At 44.1% G+C, this 15,065-nt stretch overlaps 1 protein-coding gene across 4 annotated transcripts in view; it reads right to left on the bottom strand.

Annotated features, from left to right (window-relative positions):
- Positions 1 to 2,369: 2,369 nt before the first annotated feature.
- The window catches only part of Xrcc5 (X-ray repair cross complementing 5), a 90,145-nt gene continuing 77,449 nt past the window's right edge, over positions 2,370 to 15,065 (bottom strand). The window contains exons 19-22 of one of the 4 annotated variants that reach the window (XM_040752665.1): positions 14,822 to 14,889; positions 13,705 to 13,881; positions 3,391 to 3,462; positions 2,370 to 2,611 (exon numbers count right to left, since the gene is read on the bottom strand). In XM_040752665.1, coding sequence (XP_040608599.1) covers positions 2,597 to 2,611; positions 3,391 to 3,462; positions 13,705 to 13,881; positions 14,822 to 14,889 — 332 coding nt within the window. In that variant the 3' untranslated portion in view covers positions 2,370 to 2,596. 4 annotated transcript variants of the gene reach the window in all.

The following is a 15,065-nucleotide window of genomic DNA, read 5'->3' on the forward strand; positions in this document are numbered from 1 at the left end:
AGAACTCATATGTCCTGCCTATGCTTTCTAGCTGGAACACTCATGAAACCACCTGGTCTGTGGAGAGCACTGCAGCACTTACAGAGTATTTCCAAGGGCGTGCTCCCACTCACTGAGCCTGTGGGGCAGCTGTCCAGTAACTTAGCAGAGGCTCTGCTACAAGCAGCACACAACTCCGGAACCCTCACTGCATGCCCTCAGAGCACCTAAGCTGACAGACAAGACAAGGTGACCAGTGCTGGGAGTCAAACCTAGGTCCTTTGGAAGAGCAGTGGCCAGTGTTAGCCATTGAGCCATCCTACCAGCCCTTGTTTTGGTTTCCCAACTGAGACCAGGATGATTTTTCAAGTAAATGAAAGATCACGTGTATTTTGCTTTGAGATGTACGGTGGCTGGTGCAGCCTGTTCTGATGAGCAGCAGCCTGTTCTGATGAGCAGCAGATAGCTGTTTGAGGCCCTTTCTGCAGCAGCCTGTTCTGATGAGCAGCAGATAGCTGTTTGAGGCCCTTTCTCCCATGGTGCTCATTCCACATTGTCCTTGTTGTCTCCCTGCAAGTATTCTGGCATAGGAAACCAAGGGTGGCAGAGACTATGTTCTGTGACCTCCAGTGCGCATTCAAGCCTGGCACATGTGACAATGCTAAGCTTCTGGGGACTAGTCTGTGCCTGATGGATGGCAACTCAGTACTTATTGTTTTCTAAGGCAAGATGTCAGCAGAAAACCTGCGAGTTCTCTAGGCCTGCAAAGCTTGTTTCACGGAAATGAAATTCATCCAAAACACAACTTGCCTATTCGCAATAGTATGCTCCATGAAGTCAACAAGCATGTGCCACTGTGCCTACATGAAATGGATTTGGAAAGTACATGTAATTTAGTCCTTTCTCATTTCTCCCTCTCATCTCTCCAGTATCACAAGGAGGGGCTGGAAAGATGACTCAGCAGTTCAGAGCACATAAGTACCTTTGCAGAGGACCTGAGTTCAGTTCCTAGCACCTACACTGGGTGGCTCGTATAACAACTTATAACTACAGTTCCAGGGAACCCAATGTCTTCTTCTGGTCTCTTCAGGCTCCTGGACTCACATGTACATACCCACATACAAACAAGCACATATATACCTAATTAAAAAGAAAGAAAACTATCACAAATCTGTAAGGCTAAATCAACTCAAACCTTTTTCTGGCTTGATGGGACAGAATTCCCCACACTGTCAAAGACAGGAGCTACTTACAGGGTCACACTTACTGAGTCATGGTCCAGGAGGAGGTGGAAACAGTGCATCAGGCTTCGAGGAACAAAACTCTCACTCAGTAAAATTCGAAGAATCCACACTGAATCCACACTCAAGACTGATCTGAGTCTAAGGCCAGCCTGGTCTACCTAGGGAGTTCCATGACCACCAGAGCTACATAATGAGACCTTGTCTCAAAAGGTGGTGAATGGATAGAGGGCACCTGGACATCAAGTCTGACTCTAGTGTTCAGATCATCAAGGGGAAGATCCCAAGGGCCCAACGTAAACCGCACTGCCTGCCATCTCCTGGGCAGTGTGACACCCACTTTGGGTGTATGATCCTCAGTGCACACATGGACTATATTTAATTTTCAGCACTGGACATGCTTTTGCATATACTTAGCAGTGGTCCACAGAGGGACGAGCCATTCATGCCTCTAGCATGCCATCCACCAGTGAAGTCCACCCACGACCATTTACAGGGTGTTGACACATGATGGCTGAGGCTATTAAGAAAGGAGAATAAGAACTTGGAAAAGGAACGCGACAGAAGAAAGAAAATTAAGTGCTTTGCTTGGGGAAGTGAAACATCCAGATATATAGTCATTGATTTAGGCAGAGAAAAGACAGAAGCCTGTAAGTGAGGACCAATGCAATGACACAATTCTAACCACTGATAATGATTTTTCTCAAGCCTTGGTTTTCTCCCCAGAGTTTTCCAATATGACAGAGACCGGGATGAACAAAGACCTTTTCTTCATGAGAACACTGTTATTCCCAAGCTAACACAGGGTGACTGTGTTTCCCTTCCCGCTCTGTCAATGGAAAGTCACCAGAATATGAGCTAAAGTGGCAGTGAAAATACTTAAGAGAAAGAGAACTGGGTCAGTCATTACTTGTGACTTTTCCAACTCACTTGGTAAAAGCTGAACACTACCGTGCCCTCTACATCAGTTATTGCTGCTGGCAGACCTGGTGAATGATGCCTGAGCAGGGCTGAAAATGTCATCTGGGGTCGTGCCAGATTGCATTCCTCATCGACACACCAGGACAGGATGAGGTCTACTTTCCAGAAACTTCAATGTATGTGTATAATATACCAAAAGGAATAAGGCTTCACACAAGAAACAATACGTCAATCAAAAAATAGTGAGTCTTTATAAATTTGGATAGGGTCTAAGTTACCCCTTGTAATATATGTGGATGTGGTCATTCTGTAGAGATTTGGAGTGATTCGCTCCTGAGCTGTCTGCTGGAATGATCACCAGGGCTTCAGGTCCCCCTGAATGGCTTCCAGGATGCTCTTTCTGAGCTCTCAGCAACGCGGAGATGGCATGCTTGGATTCCCAACACATCCACAGTCTATATCATGTCCAGCTGAAAGTGAGAACAACGTATTTAGAAGGGAACCAGCTGCCCTCAGGCCTGTGGCTCTGGTGAGAGGTTGTCCTGATAGCCACACACACCCATTCAGGTATTCTCTGCCAAATATTTTAGGACCTAAACACCAAAATATTTCCTCATTCCAGCCCTAAAAACTTCTCCACCAAAGGCTGATACCATACTACGTCACTCCAGCTTTCACGAGGCCGCTGAAGGGCACAGTTTTCCCAAACATAAGTGATGGCTGCAGAAGCCCACGCTTGCATAGCTTCCCGGGCACCCACAGTGAGTTGTGATGAGGTCCAGGAAACTTCAAATGCCTATCAGTCTGCTTTGTTTATATTAAGCTAATTGAGAACACTTAAGAAGTGGGCTTTTCAAAGGATGTTTGTATTTGTCAACCCACACAAACTGCATGCTACACTGCTTATTTTTGGTTAAGAACAATTTCAGTAAATTATAACATTTTTCTACTAAGGGACTAGCTTCCTTGGCTCTTTTTTTGGTTCTTCAGAGGGGATGATTAATCCGAATGAATACTATAATTGAAACTGGAGAACTCAGGGAACCCCATTAAGAAATTACCTATACGATTACATTTGTAATGGTAATAATTAATTGTAATGGTAATAATAGTGCAAGGAGCATCTGGTATGTGTGTGAAATTAACATACAAATAAGAAAAACAAGTCTACAATCACGGTTTTTGTGGCTGTATTTACAGCTTAGACAATTCTATCTTTAAACACCTGGTGCATATTAAAAGTACTTACTAAATCATCCACATCGCCACCTTCTTCAAGTCCTGCTGAATCTTCTTTTGCTTTGTCTTTGGGAGCCAGAAACTATAAACAAGAAGTTGGCCATGACAATAAAATGATTATTTATGTCTTTCTAATGAAAAGAACAGGCAAACGGAGGGAGGTTCTAAAACACAGGAGCTTTCGTCTCTAAACAAGAGGGCTAGTTTTGAGGTTTGATAGTCCACACTGACTCGTCACCTGACAGTTCTGTGAGAAAGGGAATCATCAGTGCTTGGTAAGGAGGTGATGGGTTGGCTGATAGCATACACCTGGTGTCATTTCTTCCACAGGGTGTGTTGGCATGTCCAAGCTAAGAAAATAAGAAATCCCCACCCCCCTCTAGTAAAACCAGCACCTCCTGGTCTCCTTTGAAAGAGATTAGCAAGATTATAGGCATCTCTTCCTGAACCTAGCTGAGGACAAATGTCGACAGAGAACAAAATGGTTGCACTGGGAGGCTGTCTAATCTTCCATGGAAATCCTGTTTGTGTGAGAAATGGCTAGAAAACAGACAGATGAGGACACTCTACATCAGTGTGCTAAAAACTGGAGCTCCTAAAAGGCAGACACACTTGAAGGGCTGTAGATCCAGGTGTAATATCAGATTTTTAAAGTACTGAGTAGCTCTGGGAAGTATCTGAATACCATTTCCCACCCTGTCCCTCAAGACAGAATAGCAGAGAACCTTTTCAGACTTCACGGTGTAGGGCAACTATAAGTAGGGGTGGATGTGTCTACCTGTCCCAGCACAGAAGGAGGTGGGCACGGCTTTCTGTTGTTACTCTGTGTGGTGAGCAAGCCTTCCGGTTCAAACTTGCCTCCTTGCAACAAAGAAAGCATGTACTTACAGTTTTTTCACTTCTCTAACATGAAAACTGCTTTCTCTACGAATCCCTGCTATTTTTATGAATGATGGAAATGACCACAACCCTGCAACCCAAGACCTACCACAATGATGTCTCCTTACCAAGCCATAAACCAGAGTCTCCCATTAAATACGAGGCTTCACGCAGCATGTCCCTGGAAGCAGGCTCCACTCACACATGGGTAACAGAACTGTAAATGTGAGGTTGGTGTGCCTCACTGCCTCTGCTCTCCGCACTGGGACAGAAGCTAGGGCAGTCTGTGGACCACATCTCTCCTCTGGGCTTTTTCCCTCACTGCTTGTTGATCTCCATCCTGACTGAGATTCTTTAAGGACACTATGGATCTCCCCATAGCTCTCTGGTGACCGTCTACTAGATCCTGTGCAGAGCTGGGATCAAGGCTACCAGTGACAGAAAATCTGAGGCAGACAGTCTAAACAGACAGTCTGAACAGAACTGCAATGCAGTTTAGGTATCATTGATCCTATGGATTTATTCTGGGAGATATTAACAAAGATATCTGAGGGCCAGCTACAGATAAATGAAGCTTTGCACATGGCTTTCTGTGTCAAAGGTTAAAAATAAACTATGCTTGGCTCTTGATTCTTATCTTCATAGTTGTCCTGATTATTATACTAAAATGATTACTTTCTACCTTGCCACTTCCACTCATTATCATTAACCAACAGACAAGTTTCCACATGTCAGAAACATACAGTAAGACTTACTTAGTTAGGGTGAAAAGAATCAAAGGTAGATCTAGTATATACCACCGTGGGGCCACAAATAACCAGCACTTCCCAAAGAAATATCAAACTCCATGGCAATAGCCCACTACATACGGCACTATAAGCTACCTGAAACATGGTGGGTTTTCCTTGATGAATCTAGAAAAACCCTAATGCATCCTGGCATTCATCCTCTAAACTCCAATTCCCATTGCCTTACCTCTTACAAGGCCTCTTCATACTGCAATTAAAGGATAAATTAAGATAGGATCCTCTGCACAGTGTGGCCATGGTATATATAATTAACCACGAATGGCACATCTCTGGGATGAGGCCAAATTCCTAGGAAGAGAAGAGCAGCAGAAAAAAGAAAAGGAGTTCCAGGACAGCTAGAGCTGTTAAACAGAGAAACCCTGTTTTGAGAAGAAAAAGAAGAAAGATAAAGAAAATTGAAAAGAAAAGAAGAAAAAGGAAAAGGAAAAGAAAATCCTGAGTTTCCCTCCACCAATTTTGGAACATCAGCTGCTGAGTTCCTGACAGATCTCCACATTTCTGCATAAGCAGACTGGGCTGCCTCCTTATCCTCCCCAAAGCCCCAGACTGATCTCTTCTGCAGATCGCTCCTCATCAATTTCAACAGCAAGTAATTTCTAGTCTACGCAGTGAGCACCAGAGGACTAGCCTGCTTTATCAAATTCTCAGGCACAGCAGAAAGGGGCACGAGCCACTCCCATCTTTTGTCATTGTTTTCCTTTGCAATATGCTCAAGTGGAGCAAAAACAGAATGGACACTTGGGTGACATGCTTCCCCTTCCTCAAACCACCATCATTTACTTGGGCTTACCACAAAGAGTCTCCTTACCTAAAGATCGTTATAAAATGAATCAACAGTACTACCTCTAAGTACACAAGATTCATTCAGAGAAATGAAATCAATAACTTTGCATAGAAACTGCCAGTCTTAACCCTCTGTTAAGACCAAAAGGTAACAATCAGACCCTTACCAACACCCACATTAAAAACAGAATGCTGGTTGTGGTGACTCACACATGCAATCCTAGCACTTGGAGGCCCAGGTAAGTAGACTGCTGTAGAGTTTGAAACCAGTCATGTCTACAAAGGAGTTCCAGGCCAGCCTAGACCATGAAGTGAGATTTCACCTCAAAACAAAACAAAACCCCAAGACTTTTTCAATGGGCTGACTCCAACACCATCAGATGACTGCAGATTATGGAAAAAACATCCAGTTGGGACAATAGTGGTAAAGAGATTGTCTGGCATGTGCAAAGCCCTGATCCAATCCCCAATACTAGGGCAGCAAAAATTAAGGAAACAAACAAACCAAATCCAAATGTGGTGATCGATCATGAGGAGAAGGGGAGATGATTCCTACACTTTATCTTAGAATACCTCATCAGGATTCTAAGTCCTAGAACAAGATTTCCTGCCAGAGACTTCCTATGGAAACGACAGGTCTAAAATTCCCACTAGGAATAGAACAAGTTCAGCAAAAATATCAATTGGTCCCAGTGACATTAAAATGAATTACATAGAGCAGTATTTGCACCTCAACTTCAAAATGAAATGAGAGATACCAGGAAACTTAAAGTGCCTATCTAAATCTGTAGATGATTTTTTCTTTTTGACATGGGCAGTCCGGTTGGACTTGGCCTTGGTTCCATGCCCTCTTCTCCCAAGTTGCACGGTTATAGCCATGAAACACCACAGTTTTGTCTATGAGATACATTTCCATGTCTGTACCAGGACAGACTTACCTCCATTTCTCAAAGAATGGTAAAATCCACATATTTCTGAAACATCCTGGAGAGAAGTGACACTCTTTAAGGTGTTGTATAAAGTTACTATTTAATTTTCACCTTAAGGGCACATCCCTGGATAATTATTTCCTTTCAAATGTCAACATTTCATAGCAAGAATCTGAAGTTTGCTGATTTTTAAAAGCTTATGGCAAATATCTTGAAAGGATGTAGATGGCTGACAAGCTTGGTTCTTCTATCTTTCTGATTAGAGTCAAGGTTTCCTAAATGATGACTTGGGAAAGGACAAACCTAACAATGGATGACAATGTAAATGAAAACTCAGCGCCTAGTCAAAGGGTTTGCATTTCACCAACTGGTGAAATAATTGAAGCATGTTACTCCTACTAAAGCCACAAGGAGGGCTGGGGCGCTGATTCAGTGGGTAAAAGTGCTTGCTGTACAAGCATTAAAACCCCATTTCAATCCCCAGCACCCATGTAAGGTGTGAACTGGCAATCTAAGCAATAGTGAAGAACTACTTTAAATGCCCCCTCCCTGATAATGAGTTTGATGACTACCTTATATACCATCCTACAACCTACAACCAGTGACAGACAGAAGCAGAGGCAGACACCCACAGCTAAACACTGAACTGAACTCCTCAAACCCAGTGACAGAGAGCGGGGAGTGATGAGCAAAGGGGTCAAGACTGGGCTGGTGAAACTCAGAAAAACAGCTGACATGAACAAGGGGGAGATTTTGGATCCCAGACTGATGGCTGGGAGGCCAGCATGGGACTGATCCAGACCCCCTGAATGTGGGTGTCAGTGAGGAGAAATAGGCAATCTATGGGGCTTTGGGTAGTAGATCAGTATTTATCCCTGGCACACAAATGGACTTTGGGTGCCCATCCCACAATGAAGGATGCTCGCTCAACATGGACAATTGGGGGAGGGCCTAGGCTCTGCCCTGAACAAATGATAGACTGTGGAGGTCCCCCATGGGGGGCCTTACCCTCCCTGGGGAACAGAGTAGAGATTGAGTAGGGGCCTCAGGGGGCTGGTGCGGGGGAAGCGGGCGAGGAGGGGAGGGAGAGGGAGCTGGAACTGACATGCAAAACAAGCTTATTTCTAATTTAAATTTAAAAAATTGAAAGAAAAAAAAAAGAACATCAGGTGCGGCAGTGAATGCTGGCAATTTTGGTACTGGAGAAGCAGAAATAGGAGACTTCTGGTGGATTACTGGCCAGCCAGTCTAGCCAAATTTGTCAGCAGTATGCTCAGTGAGAGACCCTGTCTCAAAAACCTGTGTGAAGAATGATTGAGGAAAACATCTAACATGGACCTCTGCTCTGACCTCCACACATACAACCCCACATGCACATACATACAAGCACATGCACATACACCAACAAAAAACACCCGATGCAAGGGAAAAGGCACGAGGAACCCGTTTCCCAGAGCCAGAATCTTAGTCTGCATTCTCTCCACTAGCATTTACAGGCGCACTTTTCTCTCAAAAAAAACCAACAGATACCATCTTTGTAAGCATGTACATGTTGTGTGTGTATACACATATATGCACGTCAGTGTGCAGGTGCACACATGACACACTGTGCATGAGGAGGTCAGAGAACAATTCTACGTATCAGTTCTTGCCTTCCACCAGAGTCCCTTTTTGTTGTATTGAGCTTTGCCCACTAAGCATTCCATAGACCACAAAGACATGTTTAGTATAAAAGGGGTTTACTGATGTTAAGGCAGACACAAAAGCATTATTTTGCATACCAGACACCAATAGGATGCACTGTGGAGGTGAATCACAGTTTGGGCTCTATTTCACAGTCTTTGGGTCACTGTGGAAGTTCTTCATAAATCAAAATAGCATCATATAAACATTTGGTGTAAACACTAAATTAAGGGCTACAAAGATGGCTCGGTGATTAAGACTACTTGCTGCATGTACATGCGTACCTGAGTTCAGATGCCAGCACCCATATAAATAGCCAAGTGTTACAAGATAAACGAGTGCAATAATGGCACACATGCCATGGTGATAACCAATCACTTTCTGATTGGATTTAAGGCCCACTCCATGAGATGGAACTCATACTGGACACTGAAAAAGTGGCCAAGAATCTGCAGCTAAATGGGTTGTAGATCTAGGGAAAAAGCAACTACAATTCTGCTAAAGGGAATTAGCAATAAAATAACCCCTAATGGAATAGTGCTATACCCACAGATCAGTGCATGGCTCAGCCCTCATCAAAGGAGCTTCTTGCAGTACATGATAACTGACACAAAGTCCCACAACAGGACAATGTGCAACTGGAGTGAGAGGGCTTGAAACACTCAGTCCTAATAAGACGTCTATAGCACACCCCTCCCCCCCAAGGCTCAGGGCAGAGGAGGCAGAAAGATCGTGAGACCCAGAGGTGACAGATGACAGGCACCAAAGAGACAGTGTCTTCCAGACACAACAGGACTGAAATACATATAAATTCACAGAGACTATTACAACATGCACCAACCTGCATAAGTTCAAGCCAGATAAAAATCCCAGCATTGAGAAGGGGAAATGTACACAAAGTCCCACCCCAACCAAGAAGCTATTTGCAATTGGTACCTGCAAATAGTGACAGTGAAATGCAGTGCCAGTGGGTGTATCAACCCCACTCCAGGTCAGGCCCTACCCCCAGAAGAAGCTAGCCAGCCTAAAACAGCCTCCATGTTCTGGGGTTTCTTTTGTAGGCTCTTTGTTTCATTTTGGGTTTTGGTTTTTTGTTTTTGTTTTTTTTTTTTTTTTTGGTCTTATTGTTTCTTTTGATTTTCAGGTTTTTTTTTTCATTTTTTTTTTTTGAGAGGGAAGAGGGAAAGAATGAGTAGGGAGGTGGGGAAGATCTGTGAGGAGTTGGGGAAGGGGAAAGAACATGATCAAAATATACTGTATGAAAAAGAATTTAATTAAAAACAATGAAACCCAGGAGTCGCTACATGCACCTTGAACCACAGAGATGTGGGAGGCTCACTGGAGCTTGATGGGTGTCAGCCTAGCTCCATGTTCCGTGAAAGAGCCGGTAATGATTGTCTACCTGACACAACCTAAAATCCCTGGAAAAATCCTATCAATAATGGATTGTCTAGATCAGATTGGACTGTGGGCATGTCTGTGGGCAAATTGTCCTGCCTCCTTTAAAGGGTATGGGATATGCTGAAAGTGAGCAGTATCTCTCCTTGGCTTGGGAACAGCACAATGTAAGAACAGAGACGGCTGGGTAAGGCTAAGCATGCACACATCATTTTCCCTGCTCTTCGTTGGTTAGGACTAGTTGCTTCAGGTACCTACCCTGACTTTCCTACAATGATGAACTGCACATGGAATTGTCAGCCAAATAAGCCCTTTCTCCCTAAGTTACTTTCTGTTAGGTATTTTATTACAGCAAAATTAATGCCAGTCCCTGTCTCAAAGGAATATGGTGGAATGTGACAGAGCATCCTCCTCTGGCCTCCCTGCATAACACAGGCGCATGCACCCCACATACTAGCATTCTTACATTATGTTCACATGTGTACATACACACACATACACATAAAAATATTAAACTGGGTCAGGTGGTGGTGGCACACTTTAATCCCAGCACTTGGGAGGCAGAAGTGGGCAGATCTTTGAGTTCAAGGCCAGTCTGGTCTACAGAGCGAGTTCCAAGACAGCCAGGGCTAAACAGCGAATCCCTATCTTGAAAAACCAAAACAAACAAACAAATAAATTGGTAGAAGCACTGAAAATGTGAAAGTAAAAAAGAAAGAAAGAGAGAGACAGAGACAGAGAGGGGGGTGTTTTCTAGATGTAAAAGGGAACTTCAAAGCTGTTGTGCTATATACTTTTGCAGAGGTTTTAGGATAACACATACCAAAAGGCCTCTCACAGAACTGGTACTCCACAGATTCAGCTGCACTTCCTGACTTCTCGTCTGCCATAAAGTGGAGTTGTGCTGGTAGAGAAACACTGTCCACCAAGCAATACGGCACCAGGTAGCCAGGGACAGGAGAAGAACCTCTCCCACCTGCTATTCACTGTGCTACCTCCACTCAAAGATGGCGACATCCCCAGTTGTCCTACACTACAACTGAAATCGGTTCTGGTGTTATTAGAATCACCTAAGGATGCCACCGTATTCCTAGCAATTAGCTAAAATTTCTCTCTAAAGCTTAATTATCAGACATTGAAACTCCTGATGCATAGGCTCTGTGCTCTTTAACCTGAAAGAAGCTATCACCTGTGCAATACAGATGAGTCTCACACAATCTGAAAGTGTCATCTCTTGTTAGATTCCTTCCCTCACTAACTGTATTCACTGAGATGTGACATTTTTAGCTAAGATATGCTGTGGGGAGGAAAGTCTACCTTTTGAACATCAGCATTTCCCACTTGCTGTAAAAACTAGAATTATATAGTCAATCTTACCTAGATGACAGATTCTTCATAATGCATAATGACTAAAAATAAATTATACATAGTTATTGCATTTAGCAAGAGGTGACTGGCATAGCTTTTTTCCAACACCTCTAGGCCTGAAAGCCAGGGGTTCCATCTGGATGTTGCTGTGACAGTGTTTTGTAGGTAAGATAAACATTTATAAAAGCTTACTTTAAGAGAACACTCTTGATAAACTTTGGTAAATCTCATCCAATCAATGAAAGCCTTGAACGACACAGAATTCCCAGGAGGAATTCTTCTTCAAGATGGTGGCAGAGGGACATTGCCTGATCTCAAACCAGTCAGCCTGCCTCAGACTTCAGACCTGCCACCAGTCATGTTAGCCAGTTCATCTGTGTGATGAACAGCAGATTGGCAACAATGATAAGAGGGAGGTAGGACCCTGATGGGCCTAAGAAAGGCTAAGATTTGAGGCTCAGTGTAAGATCCTGAGCCTGACTTGAGTTTAGGGCTTGGATGTGAGGCCCAGTGTAACCTCCTCAGTCTGGCTAGAGTTTAGCGACCTGTCTCTAACCTGTAACCTCCATGTGGGGGTGACTCAGCCAGATCTGATGCAAGATTGCCCCCAGCCTAGCTACCTGCCTGCTTGGTGGAATACTATTGGCCCTTAACTCCTCACATCACCTTACCCTATCCTAAGATTCCCATCCCCTACCTCAGTATATAAGTTCCTGCGTGTTGAAATAAATTGAGATCCTGCTTCGACAGACTCCCGACTCAGTGTGTTTTTTTCCTCGGTAACTAATGGGGGAGGGTCTGAGTCGTCAACACTCACCATCCTGCTCAGCCCCCAGAAGAGGCCGGCTGGACCGCCCTTCCCCCGCTCTACCTGCAGGGAGGACCCTGCAGGACCCAAAGCATCCATCCCCCTTACAACCTGCATAGATTTGTCCAGGCAAGTCTCAGCATCTGTTGGGAACAGGGATTGACAAGAGATTTTTTTTAGGATGTTATCCTGAGAGAACTTTTCATTTCGAAGAGTTATCCCTCTGATATCTTTAAACTTTATAAGTTCGTGAGTCAGTGGCAGCCAGCACCCATCATCAAGGAAGATGAAGGCAATCAAATTAACTGTCTTTACCAGTGTCCAATTTGAGGTACTCCCTTGATACACTTGAGGTAAAAGCTGTGCCCACAATCAGCTTGTTTGTGCCTGCAAGTGGAGACAGACAACCTGAAAACTTAACAAGTACTCTTCCTTCTATAAAAACCTCAAGTTGTAGATAACAATATAACGCTTGGCATTTCCCCACCACAGGTCACTTTTCATTCTCTCGACTAACTCTAAGCCAAGCTTAAATACAGAAAAACATTTGGATTTTTTAAGGTCTAGGTTAAACAAATACAGTCTCTCTCCCTCCCTTTCTCCCTATCTCTCACTCACTCACTCTGTGTGTTTTATATTGGTACTTCTTTGAAGACCCTTGATTGACAACATTCCAGTTTACGGGAGAAATATTATTACAGCATTATATAAAGTAACAAGTAGAAATAAAACCAAGCATTTGAGTGACATTCTCAAGTCCATGTACTCAGTTTTGGCTGTGGCAGAAGTGGCTGCAGGCACTGTGTGATAGCCAGTACCACTGAGGATTCTTGTAAGCACTGCGGTCTTGCTTCTCAAGAGTAGGCCCATACCTGTTCTTTGTCAAAAGCTTTTGCAGTGAGTGTGGGGTGGGGGTGGGAGGTGAGGGCATGACTCCATTGGTGGAATGCTTCATTTGCAAGTGAAAGGCCCTGGGTTCAATTCCCAGCACTACATGCACTGGTGTGGTGATGTAATCTCAGCAGTTGGGAGATGGAGGCAGCAAGATCAGAATTCAAGGCCACACTATGGAGATGGCCCAGGGTAAAGCACTGCTGCATAAGTGAAGACCTGAGTTCAGATCCTCCGAACCCATGTGCCCTACAGTAAGATGGGACGTAGAAATAGCAGGTACTATGTCACAGGCAGTGGCAAGAAGAAATCCTGTCTCAAACAGGGTGGGAGACAAGGGTGACACCCAAGGTTGTCCTCTAACTGCCAACCCATGTGACAGCTTGAGTGTGCCTGCACTCACATGAACACACACTTAAATAGATGTATGTGTGAGCGTGCGTGCGTGCACGCAAACACACACACACACACACACACACACACACACACACACACAAAGGTTTAAGTTCAAGGTCTTCCTCAGCTACACAGGGAGATCAAAACCAGCCTGGGCTACAGACCCTATCTGAAAAAAATCAAATAAAATAAAAACTAAACAAGAAAAAAAACTTTGCAAATCAAAATATTTAATTAAAAATTCTTGATTATTGTTAGCTAACTCTTCTCCCAAATAGTACTCACTTCCTGTGTAATGTCTTTTCTGAGTTGAAAATTATGGCATTTTGAAGTCAGATAAACACTAAACCTTCCCAGTCTTGCCCCTTCCATTCCCTTACCAGCTCTTCTGGTCTCCAGGTAGAGTTCTCCTTTACCCCGTGGCTATGCCCAGTCTCCATCACAGCCCTGTGCTCCCGGAATTGACCATTTGAGCTGGAGGTCAAGGAACTGTCATTATCCAAGCCCAGTGACCACTCCACAGCAGCTGAGTCAACTACCAGCTGCCAGGTGCCATGCTAGAGGGAATAGGTCAGCCAGTGACTGTGACTGCAGCACAGTGCTATAAACTATGTCCTCTGAGCTATTCAATTGAATTTCATAAAATTTTCATTACAACCTTGATGTACAAGGAAGAATTACTGAGCTAAATAGCTACATATATTTGACTGACAGCTGAGTCAGATTTAATATTCAATACATCAAACAAGGAGGGCTTTGCCTAACGAATGTGCCAATCAAAAGCTCCTGGGTTCTGTATACTTGGGGGGGGGTCTTTCAGTAAAAACACCTGGCTATTCCCAGTGCTAGATTAGGAGTGTTTCTCTACCAGCTTGACATTATATTCCCAAAACAGCTTTAAAACCTCAAACCAACCACTCCTGAGACCAGTCTTAGACTCTGAATCTTTGGAGCAGTTCCTATCTTTGTTTTTAGTGCTGGGGAGCAAACCCAGTACCTCGTGCATGCTATTTTTAGCCAATTGTTTTACCACTGAGCTACATCCCTAGTCCTAGCTGTTTAACCAGTATTCTGACAAGAGATGGGAAGGTGCAGCTGGACAGATCTGTGGGTAAGTGTGCTTGCCATCAAGTCTGACAACCTGAGTTCAAGCCCTGGAACCCACACGGTAGGAGAAAACCGATTCCTGCAGTTGTATCTAACACCCACAGGCGCCATGTGCCACAAGACACCGCCATGGCATGCAGCCCACTCCACCACACATGATTTTAAAATATCTATGGTGGTGAAGAGAGGGATGTGAGAGTGGTATTTCACAGCCTTAGTTAGGATCTAGGCTAAGCAGGAGGGTTCAACAGTTCTGCAGCTACTAAAACTGGGACATAAGAATGTTGTGGCTGATAGTGGGCTTGGCTGATAAGGAATAGGTCCACCGTGTTAGTAGCTTCCTCATGGTGTAACTCAGCTAAAGACAGGGAGGGAATTAGCTCTCTATACCTTTGTGGCTTCCTCAGTTGTGACAGAGCTTCCAGGGCCTTCATCCTTGGTGATCAAAGTAACTCCATCTAAAAAGTAAGGTGAAGAACAATGGAGACGCTTCTCAGCATCAACCGTGGGCTTCCCTGTATGTGTGTGCACGTGCACATGTGCTCAGCACGACGCACAGACACAGCCATACAAAAGCAACATATGCCTCATGCACACCCTCATGAATATGCACATACATGTACACCACACATGG

This window comes from Mesocricetus auratus, unplaced genomic scaffold (genome assembly GCF_017639785.1).
Source record: "Mesocricetus auratus isolate SY011 unplaced genomic scaffold, BCM_Maur_2.0 Super-Scaffold_100010, whole genome shotgun sequence".
NCBI classification, from domain to species: domain Eukaryota; kingdom Metazoa; phylum Chordata; class Mammalia; order Rodentia; family Cricetidae; genus Mesocricetus; species Mesocricetus auratus.